This window comes from Bufo bufo, chromosome 1 (assembly GCF_905171765.1).
Source record: "Bufo bufo chromosome 1, aBufBuf1.1, whole genome shotgun sequence".
Classification (NCBI taxonomy): domain Eukaryota; kingdom Metazoa; phylum Chordata; class Amphibia; order Anura; family Bufonidae; genus Bufo; species Bufo bufo.
This window is the reverse complement of record NC_053389.1, coordinates 813,037,459-813,052,857: the sequence shown is the minus strand read 5'-3', so window position 1 is coordinate 813,052,857 and position 15,399 is coordinate 813,037,459. Positions and strand designations below refer to the sequence as shown.

At 47.1% G+C, this 15,399-nt stretch overlaps 1 protein-coding gene across 2 annotated transcripts in view; it reads left to right on the top strand.

Moving 5' to 3' along the window:
* LOC120986586 (very-long-chain 3-oxoacyl-CoA reductase-B-like) overlaps positions 1-14,898 on the top strand; it is an 83,011-nt gene extending 68,113 nt beyond the window's left edge. The window contains exon 12 of one of the 2 annotated variants that reach the window (XM_040415248.1): positions 14,547-14,898. In XM_040415248.1, the coding sequence (XP_040271182.1) occupies positions 14,547-14,663 (117 nt within the window). In that variant the 3' untranslated portion in view covers positions 14,664-14,898. The remainder of the gene's footprint in view (positions 1-14,546) is intronic. The other variant, XM_040415247.1, reaches the window with a different exon arrangement.
* The last annotated feature ends 501 nt before the right edge of the window (positions 14,899-15,399 follow it).

Here is a 15,399-nt window from a genome sequence, read left to right as displayed (position 1 = left end):
TATAACTTGTTTAACTGGCCCACCAAATGAGCAAATTTGGGTATAAACCTCCTGTAGTAGCCGGCCAGTCCCACGAACGCCCGCACCTCTTGTAGTGTATTTGGCTGGGGCCACTTCTGGATGGCCTCCACCTTGCTGGGGGCCGGCTTTACCCCCTCCTGGGTGACCAAATGTTCCAAATACTCTATCTGCTGTCAAAACAGTTGGCACTTCTTGGGCTTGATCTTGAGCCCATGGTCTCACAGCTGTCTTAGGACCTGTCACAGCTTCTGGAGGTGATCCTCAAAGGAGGCCCCAAACACTACTATGTCGTCCAGGTATATCAATACTGACTCAAAGTTGAGATCTCCCAGACAGTGCTCCATCAACCGCTGGAATGTTTCCGGGGCATTGAAAAGGCCGAATGGCATCCAGTTGAACTCGTAGAGTCTCATAGGTAGGATGAAGGCGGTCTTCGCTTTGTCCCACTTGGCCACCGCTACCTGCCAATACCCACTGGGCAGGTCAAGAGTTGAGAAGAACTTTGCATGACTCAGGGCGGACAACGACTCCTCAATCCGCGGAAGGGGGTAGGCATCCCGGACGGTCTGGGAATTCAGCTTCCGATAATCCACGCAGAATCGGAGACTCCCATTTTTCTTCCACACCAAGAATACTGGAACAGCCCAAGGACTTTGACTCTCCTGGATCACCCGGTTTTCCAACATGCTTGCCACCATGTCCTTCTCCTCCTGGTACATTTTAGGTGGGATCTGCCGGTAACGTTCTCTGATCTGAGCAGGGAGCACACCCGAAGTCCTCAACATGTCTCGAGAACTCCTCCTGAGATTCCCAAAGGGTGTCTTCCAGCAACTTCTGTTGTCCTGGAGTCAGGGTCTTGCAGTCCACCCCCATCCGGGCCGTAATCACTCGACCATTACACTCCGCTGTTGGGGTCTCCCTTTGATGGACCTCCACAGCATAGGTCCAGGCTAATCTCCTATCTGGTTGTATCGTGAAGCCCCAGTCTTCAACGTTGAGGCAGCGTACAGGCACACATCCATCCTTCATAATAGTGAGGGCCCGGGCTACCAGTGGGCGAGTCTGCATTTCCTCTTGGTAAGCGGGCTCAATCAGGACCGCCAGTCCATTCAGCTGTTGTTCAGCCCCCACTGGCAGCATCAATATTTGTTCTTGTTGAGGTGGGATCTTCACCGGGGTCCTCCGCGGCACCCTCACATGTCCAATGGGCCGACCGGACATGTTGCTCTTTCGCAGACTACAGCTCCTCACCATCTGCTGTAGAACCTTCTGGGTTGGCCGGTGTGTGGTGGCCCGTTGTCAATTCTTCAGCCCTTCTTTTTCATAGAGTTTATGGTCTAGGTCTCTCAGCACATTCATACCTAGTGTCACATTCATTGCTATCTGGGACAAATGGTCCACCAGCACGACCCCCTTCTTGCCGACATCTTGCCCAAACAATCGTACCTGCATCCAGACTATCTCTCGGACGTCCATCTCTCTGTTATTGGCACTCCCGTCTTCTGGCTCCACCATATGTCCAAAGTGTCTTTCGAAGAACTCCAGAGGCATAAGGGTGCACTCTGACCCTGTATCAACTAGTCAGCATACCTTCTGGCCTTCCAACTCTGCTTCCATAACAAGGCTGCTGGTATACAGGTCGTGTTCTTCTCACATAGGGCTTAGCTTCTGGTGTACCGCTGCAGGATGTCGGCTCTGACTTCATCTGTTCTGAGCACTCTCTGGTCATATGGCCGTACTGTCGACAAGCCCAACAGACGGACCCCCTTTTGACGTACTCCTGTGCCTGAGTTATCCCGGGTGGAGCGGCGCGGGGTGCTGGGGTCATTTCCCGAGGCCGGGGAGATTCTGCCTTCATCTAGGATACTTCCATCCGAAGTTCTCTCAATTCTGTCTGCATGGCCGGGACCACATCCTTTAAGGACTCTGAGTCTTCCGACCCCAACCGGTCCCCTGTAGCATGGGTGCTACTCACTACTCTCGCCACCACAGGCATGTGCTCTAACTCTCTCTCTACGGCGGCTAGGTAGACACTGTAGAATGTCATGTTGGCCATCATCTAGGTCATCTCTTCCAATTTGTCCTGTAAGAACTTGTTGGAGAGCCCCACTATGAACTAGTCTCGTAGTAGCCAGTCCACCTCCCGGAAGGCTCCCATGGCCTCTGGATCTCGCCACTGTATTTCATTTAGCATCTCCTGTAGGCAGGGGCGTACACAGAAATCACTGGGCCCCATAGCAAGAGTCTGAATTGGGCCCCCAACCCCGCCCACTACCCACCCCTGGCCCATCCCACCTCCTGGCTCCTCCCCTGCCACACCCCCATTTGCCAATAAAAAAATGTATACATGTTCTACTGAAACCGTTAGAAACCTTTAAAGGGACACTGACAGGCCAAATCAGCATATATAGTTATATATATGACATTACAAGTCTTATACAGTCTTTTAAAAGCATATAAGTATCCCCCCTGTCCACCTTATAAAGAGCGAAATATAAAGTTTTATAACCTGCTTGTCCGGTCACCAATCTGCCCAAGGGGCGGCGTTTCATGTGAAAATGCGCCCAGCCAGCCTTCCCAACTGCCGTTCTGAAGCCCCGCCCAGCTCATCAATATTCACTTCGCTGGGCGGCGGCTAGAACTCTCCCCAGTCCCGATCCTGCGCATGGGCAATTCAATTGTCTATAATTAACCCCTTTGACGATGTGAGTGAGCAGCGCTCTGAAGCGCTGCTCTGAACAGTGCATGGCTGAGGCTGAGGCTGCAGCTGCCTCGAAGACGCAGGCAGGCTGTGTGTGTACGCAGGCGCGATCTAACCACGGCGGGGCGCAGGCGCAGAAGATTGGGCATGAACGATGCCCGGACAATTGAATTGCCCATGCGCAGGATCGGGACTGGGGAGAGTTCTGGCCGCCGCCCAGCGAAGTGAATATTGATGAGCTGGGCGGGGCTTCAGAACGGCAGTTGGGAAGGGTGGCTGGGCGCATTTTCACATGAAACGCCGCCCCTTGGGCAGATTAGTGACTGGACAAGCAGGTTATAAAACTTTATATTTCGCTCTTTATAAGGTGGACAGGGGGGATACTGTATAAGACCTGCAATGTCATATATCTAACTATATATGCTGATTTGGCCTGTCAGTGTCCCTTTAAGAAATAGGTGCTGAATTCAGGTGCTTATAGCGCTTTATAATCCATTCTCTCTCTGTATGGGAGTAAGGCTCTCAGCCATGTACAGCACACATCACTGCTCCTGCCTGTCTGCTTTGGTAAAGTCGGGCATAAATGGGTGATGTCAGGCTTTAGCAGAGTGGGCACAGGGCGCCATATGTATGCGAGCACAACTGAACAAGTGCAGGGAAGGAGCCCGCATATATATCACTCCTCCTGCCTGTGCCCACTGCGGTAAAGCCTGACACAGCTTTGTTACCAGCGCCATTTTTTCATCACTTCTCTCACTCCAAAAAATGTAATAAAATGTGATTTAAAAAGTCACACACACTCCAAAAGGGTATCAATAAAAACTACAGTTCATCCCGCAAAAAATTAGCCCCCCCACAGCTCAGTAGATCATATAACTATAAAAAAGTTATGGGGGTCAGAATATGGTGATGTAAAAAAGTAAAAAATTTTTTTTTATCAAAGTGTAAATGTATTTTTACACTATTTAGACATAAAAAACCTATACATATGTGGTATCGTTGTAATCGTACTGACCCAGAGAATGAAGGGCACAGGTCAGTTTTGCCACAAAGGTAAAGCTGTAGGAACAAAACCCCTAAAAAGGTGGAAAGATTGTGGGGTTTTCCCACAAAAAAAAGTTATGGCTCAAGGAAGATAGGGAAGGAAAAATAAAATGCAAAAATGAAAAAACCTCGGGTATCCTAAGGGTTAAAGGGGCTATCTAATCCCTATTATGCCCCCCAAATTGCCCAGGCACCGCATACAGTTAATACTTATGCCCAATGGGGGGGAGCAGACAATAGCAGGCTGCGTCGGAAATGAGCCTCCCTAGCGTCACCCGCGATGCTAGGGAGGCTCGTTCCCATTGTGGCCTGCTATTGGCTGCTCCCCCCTATGTCGCTGGATGTATTAATCTGCGTGACGGGAGGGAGGCAGTGGCGGCTGTGTGGGCATCAGGAGCAATGCGGGTGCTGGGGAATGAGGTAAGTAAGGTGCCTAACCCGAGCATTTTGGGGGGCATTATAGGGGTTGGATAACCCCTTTAACTCATTGCTGCTGATGCTAAGTGTGCACATAGCCTCCAATCATATTCTCCCCCCGCCCCTGCAAGGTGACTGTAGGATCATAGAGGACTCAGGAGGACAGTGTGCTTCCACCCTCTTCTCCCCGGGGAGTGAGGGGGGGGGGGGGGGGGGGGAAAGCACACTGTCCTCCTGAGTCCTCTATGATCCTACAGGGCCCCCTTCCCCCCAAACCCCACTGCTTGCTGCTGCCCTCCCCCTATCAAGAATACCCATATCCAACCAATACCATATATGAGCTTTATATTAAGTCTGCTGCTGTCCTCTTACTGTGGCACACTTCTGTGTTCACTGACCAGTCCTTCAGTATGGGCCAGGGCTGGGGGGCACTCACTGGCTGATGACTGTCTTGAGGGCGGGCGGCAGATGGCGGGCAGCACGTGAGCGCAGAGGATAACTCTGCCACGCTGAGTGCACTTCTCTATTAGGGTGACCAGACGTCCGGTTTTTAGACTCCTGGTCCTCCGTCCGGAACAAGGCCAGGACGGACGGCCAGAAGTCCTCCTTTTTTGTGGTCATCAGCGACTCTAGACTCGACGAGTACGGGGCACTTTAAGGATCACTCACATCACGGCGTAGAGCGCACCGACATCAGTCGCACGTCCGGCAGCTCCTGCATCGCGCCAGTCAATTCTGGTTTGTGCAGGCACGGCCACGCAGGAAGTGGAGGAACAGACTCTGAGGAGCGCAGCTGCGCTGAGGTACTCCCTGGTCTGTGCTGTGGGCCGTCGGGGATTGCTCAAAGGGGGGAAGGGCAGGCGCTGGTAATTTTGAAAGGGGTTAATAATACCTACTGTGTGGGTCCTGGGAACAGCTGAAAGGGGGAAATAAATAAGTGTGAAGAGGGGACTGAAAAGGGTTAAATACTGTGAATGAGGGACTGCTGAAAAGGGTTTATGTGAAGGCCCTTCACACTTTCACAGTATTTATTAACCCCTTTCAGCAGTTCCCCATTCACAGTATTTATTAAGCCCTCAGGGGACTGCTGAAAAGGGTTAATAAATACTGTGAATAGGGTACTGCTGAAAGGGGTTACCGTTAATAACTACTACTGTCCCTCCAGGACACCCATGACCCCTCCACAAGTTCTTACCTCTCCTCCGCCCGTTTCCCGGCAGGCGATGGGGGCGTGGCTTCACGAAGGTGGGCGTGGTTTGTAAGTTTTGGGGGCGTGGCCGGCGAGATCCGTGAAGCCAGTGGCCACCCTAGTCTCTATGTGTGCCTGGCTGCGCTGCGCCTGCTGCCTGATACACTGGCCAATCAGCAGCAGCAGGATCCTTGCCTGGGAGGGAGATGCAGCCCGAACAATGGGTGGGGTTGGAGCCGAAGGGAGAAGTTCAAGAATGCCGCCTGAAACTATGAATACACTGTCACTGTCTTGTGCAGAGTAGGGGGCGGAGCCTTTCATGCTCTCCGGGCCCCCCTGTGCCGCGGGCCCCATAGCAACGGCTTGGTCTGCCTATATTGGCAGTACGCCACTGCCTGTAGGGCATTGGAGTACTGTATCAGGGTCTCTCTCCAGCAGGGAGAATATTTTCTCTAGGGTGTCTCTCTTGGATTCGGGCCTTACCATCACTGTCCATCTGACGTCACCCTCTAGAGCCCCCAATGCAACCTCTGCCCGCAGCTCGGGGGTCAGGTTACACATTCTAACCGCACTTAGCACCCTTTCAGTCCAGTCCCGCAATGTGCTATTTTTACCATCAAAATTTGGCATATGATGCAACAGTGCCCCCACGGGGATGTACCCTACATGCATGGCGGGGACAAGCTGTATCAGTGGTGTTGGGGCAAGTTGGCCTTGCACTGGCACATCCTGAGCTGGGTCCTGGATCGGCGCCGGGGGAAGATTTTCTGCCGCGTTGCCGTCCATAAGGGTCGCTGTATCCTGCTGACTACACCAAGATGTAAGCCGTGTACTGGGGTGGGCTCCCCAGGATACAGTGAAGCCACGAACAAGGAAAGCAACCCCAACACCAGCTTTTGCCAAAACAGAATTTTACTTAAATGTGGCAATAAACACAACCACAAATGCTGGTAACATACAATAATTTTACATACACCCAGCCTAAAGGCTGAGACCCTTGTGCTGCACAGCACGGCGCCCTCCGATGGATGAAAGAGGAAAGTGCAGTAATTTACCTACTGGCAGGCACAACTAAACTGCAACACCTTACCTGTTATTACCCTAAAAACAAGAACCACTGTATGGGTGTGTGTCACGGGCTATCCTGCGGTGCAGCACAACAGCTTACAATCTTACAGTGTTCTATAGTATTCCCCCTCCCATAACTGGTCTTGTAGCACGTGCCTGAGTATTCCCCCTGAGCAAAAACGCCAGCCTGGCTTGAGTTTGTGAGAATTTTTTCAGCTCTCCAATGTGAAATCTCACTTTAAGTTATGGAGTCCTTGAAATGAACAGTAGTAACACTTGTGGCCTGACACAAACAGAAACCCTATCTAACTACAGGCCTGGTCTCAGTCTCTAGGTGCCAACACTGTAATGAGGTGCGTACACGATCTCACCAACCTGGGTCTGCTTTGCATCCGATGGTGACTCTGAATAGAACAAATGTCTCTCCAACAGGCATGCGGTACTCCAGTGTATGTTTCTTTGTTTCTCTGCTCTCATCAGCGTTCCTGGCAGCAATCCTCCTTCCCCTGGACAGGATCATGGTCTTGGACACGATCAGCTTCACTTAGCTGCAGCTCTGGTCACTGAGGGATGCTCTCACACCTGGATGCCATCAGATTCTTTGCTCACACAGCTCCTTAGCTTCACCTCCCTCTAAGATGGCTGCTCCCTCCTTCTTTTCTCTCCAGACTCTGTGTAAACTCCACCTCTCTCATGAATATGGAGATATATGTGCAGTCTGTAGCTGTGTTTAGGAAACAGCGTCATCTTGTGGCCAAACAGCAGAATTTCAGTCCAGAACATTTAATTTAATTTACACAAACAATGTTCAGACAAGGAGAGATGTTTCGCCATCTCACATACAGTCAGGTCCATAAATATTGGGACATCGACACAATTGTAACATTTTTGGCTCTATACACCACCACAATGGATTTGAAATGAAACAAACAAGATGTGCTTTAACTGCAGACCGTCAGCTTTAATTTGAGGGTATTTATATACAAATCAGGTGAACGGTGTAGGAATTACAACAGTTTGCATATGTGCCTCCCACTTGTTAAGGGATCAAAAGTAATGGGACAATTGGCTTCTCAGCTGTTCCATGGCCAGGTGTGTGTTATTCCCTCATTATCCCATTTACAATGAGCAGATAAAAGGTCCAGAGTTCATTTCAAGTGTGCTATTTGCATTTGGAATCTGTTGCTGTCAACTCTCAAGATGAGATCCGAAGAGCTGTCACTATCAGTGAAGCAAGCCATCATTAGGCTGAAAAAAACAAAACAAACCCATCAGAGAGATAGCAAAAACATTAGGCGCGGCCAAAACAACTGTTTGGAACATTCTTAAACATAAGGAACGCACCGGTGAGCTCAGCAACACCAAAGACCTGGAAGACCACGGAAAACAACTGTGGTGGATGACCAAAGAATTATTTCCCTGGTGAAGAAAACACCCTTCACAGCAGTTGGCCAGATCAAGAACACTCTCCAGGAGGTAGGTGTATGTGTGTCAAAGTCAACAATCAAGAGAAGACTTCACCAGAGTGAATACAGAGGGTTCACCACAAGATGTAAACCATTGGTGAGCCTCAAAAACAGGAAGGCCAGATTAGAGTTTGCCAAACAACATCTAAAAAGCCTTCACAGTTCTGGAACAACATCCTATGGACAGATGAGACCAAGATCCACTTGTACTAAAGTGATGGAAAGAGAAGAGTATGGAGAAGAAAAGGAACTGCTCATGATCCTAAGCATACCACCTCATCAGTGAAGCATGGTGGTGGTAGTGTCATGGCGTGGGCATGTATGGCTGCCAATGGAACTGGTTCTCTGGTATTTATTGATGAGGTGACTGCTGACAAAAGCCGCAGGATGAATTCTGAAGTGTTTCAGGCAATATTATCTGCTCATAATTAGACAAATGCTTCAGAACTCATTGGACAGCGCTTCACAGTGCAGATGGACAATGACCCAAAGCATACTGCAAAAGCAACCAAAGAGTTTTTTAAGGGAAAGAAGTGGAATGTTATGCAATGGCCAAGTCAATCCCCTGACCTGAATCCGATTGAGCATGCATTTCACTTGCTGAAGACAAAACTGAAGGGAAAATGCCCCAAGAACAAGCAGGAACTGAAGACAGTTGCAGTAGAGGCCTGGCAGAGCATCACCAGGGATGAAACCCAGCGTCTGGTGATGTCTATGTGTTCCAGACTTCAGGCTGTAATTGACTGCAAAGGATTTGCAACCAAGTATTAAAAAAAGTGAAAGTTTGATTTATGATTATTATTCTGTCCCATTACTTTTGGTCCCTTAACAAGTGGGAGGCACATATGCAAACTGTTGTAATTCCTACACCGTTCACCTGATTTGGATGTAAATACCCTCAAATTAAAGCTGACAGTCTGCAGGTAAAGCACATCTTGTTTGTTTCATTCCAAATCCATTGTGGTGGTGTATAGAGCCAAACATGTTAGAATTGTGTCGATGTCCCAATATTTATGGACCTGACTGTAGATATGGCATCAGACAATCATGTAAATCAGGATTGAGCATTTGCACACCAGTATGCAACAATGTATAATTACATATTGAGTCAAAGTCATTCTATAGATAATAAACAGCGCTAACTGCAATAAAATCTAAAACTGCGATATATCTTCTATTTTTCCGCTATTTTGGGACGTTGATGTGTCTTGTATATATACCATAAAAATGGAAAATGTAAATAAAAAGTGGAAGTCATGGGAGGGGAAGGGTCATGAGCACCCGCCTAGCCTGTGTACACGAAAAGGGTCACAGCATGTTCCGACACTCAGAAGAATCCAGAAAAGTGAGCAGGGGGTAACATCTACCCATGAATACCTCTGACCTCTCCTGCTGATCCGCAATCAGTTTTTCCATACGTAAAATATGCTGACGTTCCTTAGCCCCCTCACAGAGGGTGGAAATCTGGTCTTCCAATGCCTGGGAATTGCCATTCTCGCTGCAGTCAGAAAATGCCTTAGAACCCCTTTCTTAACTTGAGCCAAGGAGCCCGGTATAAGAGAGAGTAGGGTTACTTGAGGAGTATTTGGAATTGTCTTATCAGAGTATTTGGCATATACTTGTAATACTCGATCCCAAAAGGAGAAAATTTCATAGCATCTCCACCAAATATATAATAGAGAACCCCTTTCTCTCTCGCATCGCCAGCACAAATCCGACACTGAGGGAAACATATGGTGCAATGTATTTGGAGAATTTTGTAATTCTTTTCGATATTCCATGGGAGAACATACATATTTTGAGAACATCTTCTTTCGTGAATTGGACCTGTAAATCAGATTCCCACCTGTCAAAGAATGGGGCCCTGTCCACGCTACATAAGTCTAAGAGAACCTGATACAATGCGGACAAAGTACCCCTTCTAACCCCTGATTGTAAGTACATCTTGTCAAACCCCGTCAGAGGACCAGTCACGGTGTTGGAGAACGTGGCTCCAAAAAAATTAACTCAACTGAGCGTATCCTAACCACGAGACCAGACAAAAGGTAGAGCTCGTACGCAAGGCCTCAAATGAAGCCAGCTTCCCTGATGTTAAAACATCCTGTATTCTCAGAAAACCGGTGTGAACCGTTTTAATCAAAAACGATGAGGGATCTAATCCCAGGCTCAAAGCTTGGTTGCAATATAACGGAGTCATAGGGCCAGGGCTACACGAGATCTGTGATCTTGAGATCCGACAGAGGTTGATTTTAGCGATGAAGGGAGAGGAAGTGCAGTACCCCAGACCTGGGGATGTCTGCAGTGGTTATGCTTTATTATTGTTATGTATGTACACCAGCAGATGCGGTATGTTTGTCAGGGACAGAGTTAACCACCCAGTTCTTCCCCTCCTGTGAGACTACTACTGCAGAGAGACTGCAACAGCATCAGGATAACTGAAAAGCTACAGCTTTTACAGTCAGCAGAGTGAACAGCAAGCCACAGCTTTACAGACCCTGCTGCCGGTGAGGGACAATGGTTCAGACACCTTTCATCTAAATAAAGCCAGGTCAGACAAACTTAAAGCCTGCATTACACAGTGGACACATATAGCCACAAATGCCAGCGTTTAGCTGTTAGACAGATGCTCAAGGGAGAGTCATCTGCAAGACAGCACATTGGAGGTGCTACTATTTGCCCCTTATCCAGTCAGAATACCTCCTCATATGGGGATAGAAACTGCACTTTGTACAAACTACTGCTGGATGTAAACAAGTTATATTTTACACTGTGCAATGAAAGACTTTTATACTTTTACTTCTGGCCTCATTCTTCAATTCTTCATTTCACCTTCCTACTGCGCCTTCCCGCCAGGCAGCAACAGCCTGAGGGAGTACACCATGATACAACACTTCATCAGGGCCACTACCACTCCCATTTTCTGCACGGGCTCCTGCAGAAGAGCCGGCCCAGGAGCAACAGAGACAGGACCCAGCGGTGGGAACCAGGTAAGTATGATCATCACTAGAGATGAGCGAATTATTGTAAAATTCTATTCAGCTCCTTCGCCGAATAAAAAAAAAAAAAAATCGCTTTGTGACAAATTACTTGTAGTGGGTGCAGTGACAGGGAACAGCGATTGCACCGCCCCCATCATTGAACCCCTCAGATGCCACGTTTATACATGATCGCATGTAAAATAAAAAAATAAAAATTACCTGATTCACTTCATTTGCTCGCGATGGGCTGACCCCCGTTATCTTGCTTGAAGATCTGGCGCAAAATCTCACACGGCCCTAGATGACATCATTAGACTACTGTCACATCCCCCTCAGTGGAATCCCATCTAGCACCCTCACACCCCTCCAATCTATCCTCAGCTCTGACACCCAGAGGTGCACCTAGCCTTTCTGCTGCCTGAGACAAAAACTTAAACAGCGCCCCTTCCCCCCAAATGCCAATTTCTAAACCTAATCCCTTTGCCACAATGAAAGCGCTCATTGCCCATGGCCTTCTGCTGCCCCTCTCTTGCCCCTACCTGGTGCTGCCTGAGGCGATCTCCTCACCTGGCCTCATTGGTGGTGCACCCCTGCTGCCGCCCAACTAATCCACCTCTCCTCCCGTTACTCTCCCTTCTATGCTATCTCCCCTCGTCACTGCCGTCTCTTCTCTCTCCCCTCGTCACTGCCGTCTATTCTCTCTCCCCTCATTACTCTGCCGTCTCTACTTGCTTACTCTACCGTCTCTTTTCTCTCCCCTCGTTACTCTCCCATCTCTTTTCTCTCTCCCCTCGTCACTCTGCCATCTCTTCTCTCTCCCCTCGTTACTCTTCCGTCTCTTCTCACTACCTACAATTCTCTCCCGTCTCTTCTCTCTCCCCTCGTTACTCTTCCGTCTCTTCTCACTACCTACAATTCTCTGCCGTCTCTTCTATCTCCCCTTGTTACTCTCCCGTCTCTTCTCTCTCCCCTTGTTACACTCCCGTCTCTTCTCTCTCCCCTCGTTACTCTCCCGTCTCTTCTATCTCCCCTCATTACTCTCCCGTCTCTTCTCTCTCCCCTCGTTACTCTCCCGTCTCTTCTCTCTCCCCTCGTTACTCTTCCGTCTCTTCTCACTACCTACAATTCTCTGCCGTCTCTTCTCTCTCCCCTCGTTACTCTCCAGTCTCTTCTCACTCCCCTCGTTACTCTTCCGTCTCTTCTCACTACCTACAATTCTCTGCCGTCTCTTCTCTCTCCCCTCGTTACTCTCCCGTCTCTTCTCTCTCCCCTCATTACTCTCCCGTCTCTTCTCTCTCCCCTCGTTACTCTTCCGTCTCTTCTCACTACCTACAATTCTCTGCCGTCTCTTCTCTCTCCCCTCGTTACTCTCCAGTCTCTTCTCACTCCCCTCGTTACTCTTCCGTCTCTTCTCACTACCTACAATTCTCTGCCGTCTCTTCTCTCTCCCCTCGTTACTCTCCCGTCTCTTCTCTCTCCCCTCATTACTCTCCCGTCTCTTCTCTCTCCCCTCGTTACTCTCCCGTCTCTTCTCTCTCCCCTCGTTATTCTCCTGTCTCTTCTCTCTCCCCTCGTTACTCTCCTGTCTCTTATCTCTCCCCTCGTTACTCTCTCATCTCTTCTCTCTCCCCTCGTTACTCTCCCGTCTCTGCTCTCTCCTTTCGTTACTCTCCCGTCTCTTCTCTCTCCCCTCGTTACTCTCCCGTCTCTTATCTCTCCCCTCGTTACTCTCCCGTCTCTTCTCTCTCCCCTCGTTACTTTCCCGTCTCTTCTCTCTCCCATCTCTTCTCTCTCCCCTCGTTACTCTCCGGTCTCTCTTCTCTCTACCCTCGTTAGTCTCTCGTCTCTTTTTTCTTCCCATTGCCCAGAGAATCCAGTGCAAAGCACTTACAATGACATACAAAGCCATCCACAACCCGTCCCCTCCATACATCTGTGACCAGATCTCCCGGTACCTTCTCCGATCCTCACAAGATCTCTTTCTCTCCTCTCCTCTTATCTCATCTTCACACAATCACCTCCAAGGTTTCTCCCGTGCAGCCCCCATGCTCTGGAACTCTCTACCCCAACATATCAGACTCTCACCTACCATGGAAACCTTTAAAAGAAATCTGAAAACCCATCTCTTCAGACAAGCCTACAACCTACAGTGACCCTGCTGCCTCTATACCGCCATATCAGCAGCTTCTACCCTCACCTACTGTGTCCTTCCACCATCTATGTAGATTGTAAGCTCTCACAGGCAGGGTCCTCTCTCCTCTGTAGAATTTTGTAACTCGTCTTGATCATGCTGATTGTACTTGTTCTGCTTTATACATGTGCATCCCTTTCATACAGTTGTGTTCAAAATAATAGCAGTCAGACATCACTAACCTGATCAATCACTGTTTTTGGTAGAAATTATATTTCTACATGGCAAATAATTTACTAGTAGCTGTAGTAGAGTAATAGAAACCCAACAGACCCAACAGTCATGACATGCATGCTGCTGATTCTCTGTAATTCAATCACTTATTTAAAGGGGCATGTTCAAAATAATAGCAGTGTGGAGTTCATGGAGTGAGGTCATTCATTCTTTGAAAAACAGGTGGCAATTATTGCCCTTATTTAAGGAAGGAAGGCAGCAAATGTTGTACATGCTGGTTACAGGGCATTTCTCTCTGAAATTATGAGGAAAATGGGTCGTTCCAGAAGAACAGCGTACCTTGATTAAAAAGTTGATTGGAGAGGGGAAAACATATAAAGGATTGGTGAAAATGATAGGCTGCTCAGCTAAAATGATCGCAAATGCTATAAAATTGCAACCAAAACCTAAAAGACGTGGAAGAAAATGAAAAACTACCATTCGAATGGATAGAAGAATAGCCAAAATGGCAAGGACTCAGCCAACAATCAGCTCCAGGAAGATGAAAGAAGGTCTAAAGTTACCTGTGAGTCCTGTTACAATTAGAAGACGCCGATGTGAAGCCAAGCTATCTGCAAGAAGCCCCCACAAAGTCCCACTGTTGGAAAAAAGACATGTGCTGAAGAGGTTGTGGGGTGACATCAAAAATGCAGTTTCTGAGGCAAAACCAAGAAATAGAGACGAACTGTAGTTCAATTATCCTGGGCTGGAATTACCTGTTCACAGGGGCCCGAAGGTGGTTGACTCCGAGCAACACAGACGTCCAGCCGTTCTCAGAAACAGCGGTTATACAACTAAATATTAGTGAAGGGATTCAAAGGAAAGCAAAATCTTCAAACATTGTTCAGTTTATATAGTGAATGTTTGAGTTTGTAAAGAAGAATACAAACACTGCTATTTTTCTGAACAGTCTAATATTCACTTTTCTTAAAAAAATTTTTTGGAGGAACAACACAAATTTGATATATTTTTCTTCATGTTTTGATTTGGAATAGAATGTGTAGTGTTCCCAATGCCTTTGTGTGGATGGAAATAAAAGCTATTAGAAGGATTTTGAAACACACTGCTATTATTTTGAACACAACTGTATAGACAGTACCAATAAATGAATGACACAAAAACAATAAATAATAACAAAGCATGATAGAACGATCAGTCCCCTCAGCCTGACCAGTACACATACTGCCATCTAGCAGCATTAATTGTAAATTGAGGACATATAAGCTCACATTCTAATGGCTACAACTTCTTCCTGCAGAGTTACATTCTGAACCTAATTGCATCAGACTACCTCTTCGGCTCCAAACTGATGGGAATATTTGCTAAGAACGCGCAAAAATCTATACAGGCGAAAAGGAGAGAAAAGCAGAAGTAGAAGAGAGAAGAAGAAAATGCTATGCCTACAAGTGGTCTACAGATCAGAAATAAATTACATTGTATGGAAAGGAGGAAAAAAATAATTGTTGTATTCGTTTTTTTTGTTTGTAACTTCCATAATACAAATCAACCTAGAGAACTGCAGACTATGGTACTACCGCCTGATACATATTCATAATAATTCCCTGTATACAAGAATATACTACAATAATACTGCCTCCTATGTACAAGAATATAACTACAATAATACTGCTCCTATGTACAAGAATATAACTACTACTGTATAATACTGCTCCTATGTACAAGAATATAGCTACTATAATACTACTCCTGTGTACAAGAATATAACTACTATAATACTGCCTCCTATGTACAAGAATATAACTACTATAATACTGCTCCTATGTACAAGAATATAACTACTATAATACTGCTCCTATGTACAAGAATATAACTACTATAATACTGCCTCCTATGTACAAGAATATAACTACTATAATACTGCTCCCATGTACAAGAATATAACTACTATAATACTGCCTCCTATGTACAAGAATATAACTACTATAATACTGCTTCCTATGTACAAGAATATAACTACTATAATACTGCTCCTATGTACAAGAATATAACTACTATAATACTGCTCCTATGTACAAGAATATAACTACTATAATACTGCCTCCTATGTACAAGAATATAACTACTATAATACTGCTCCTATGTACAAGAAT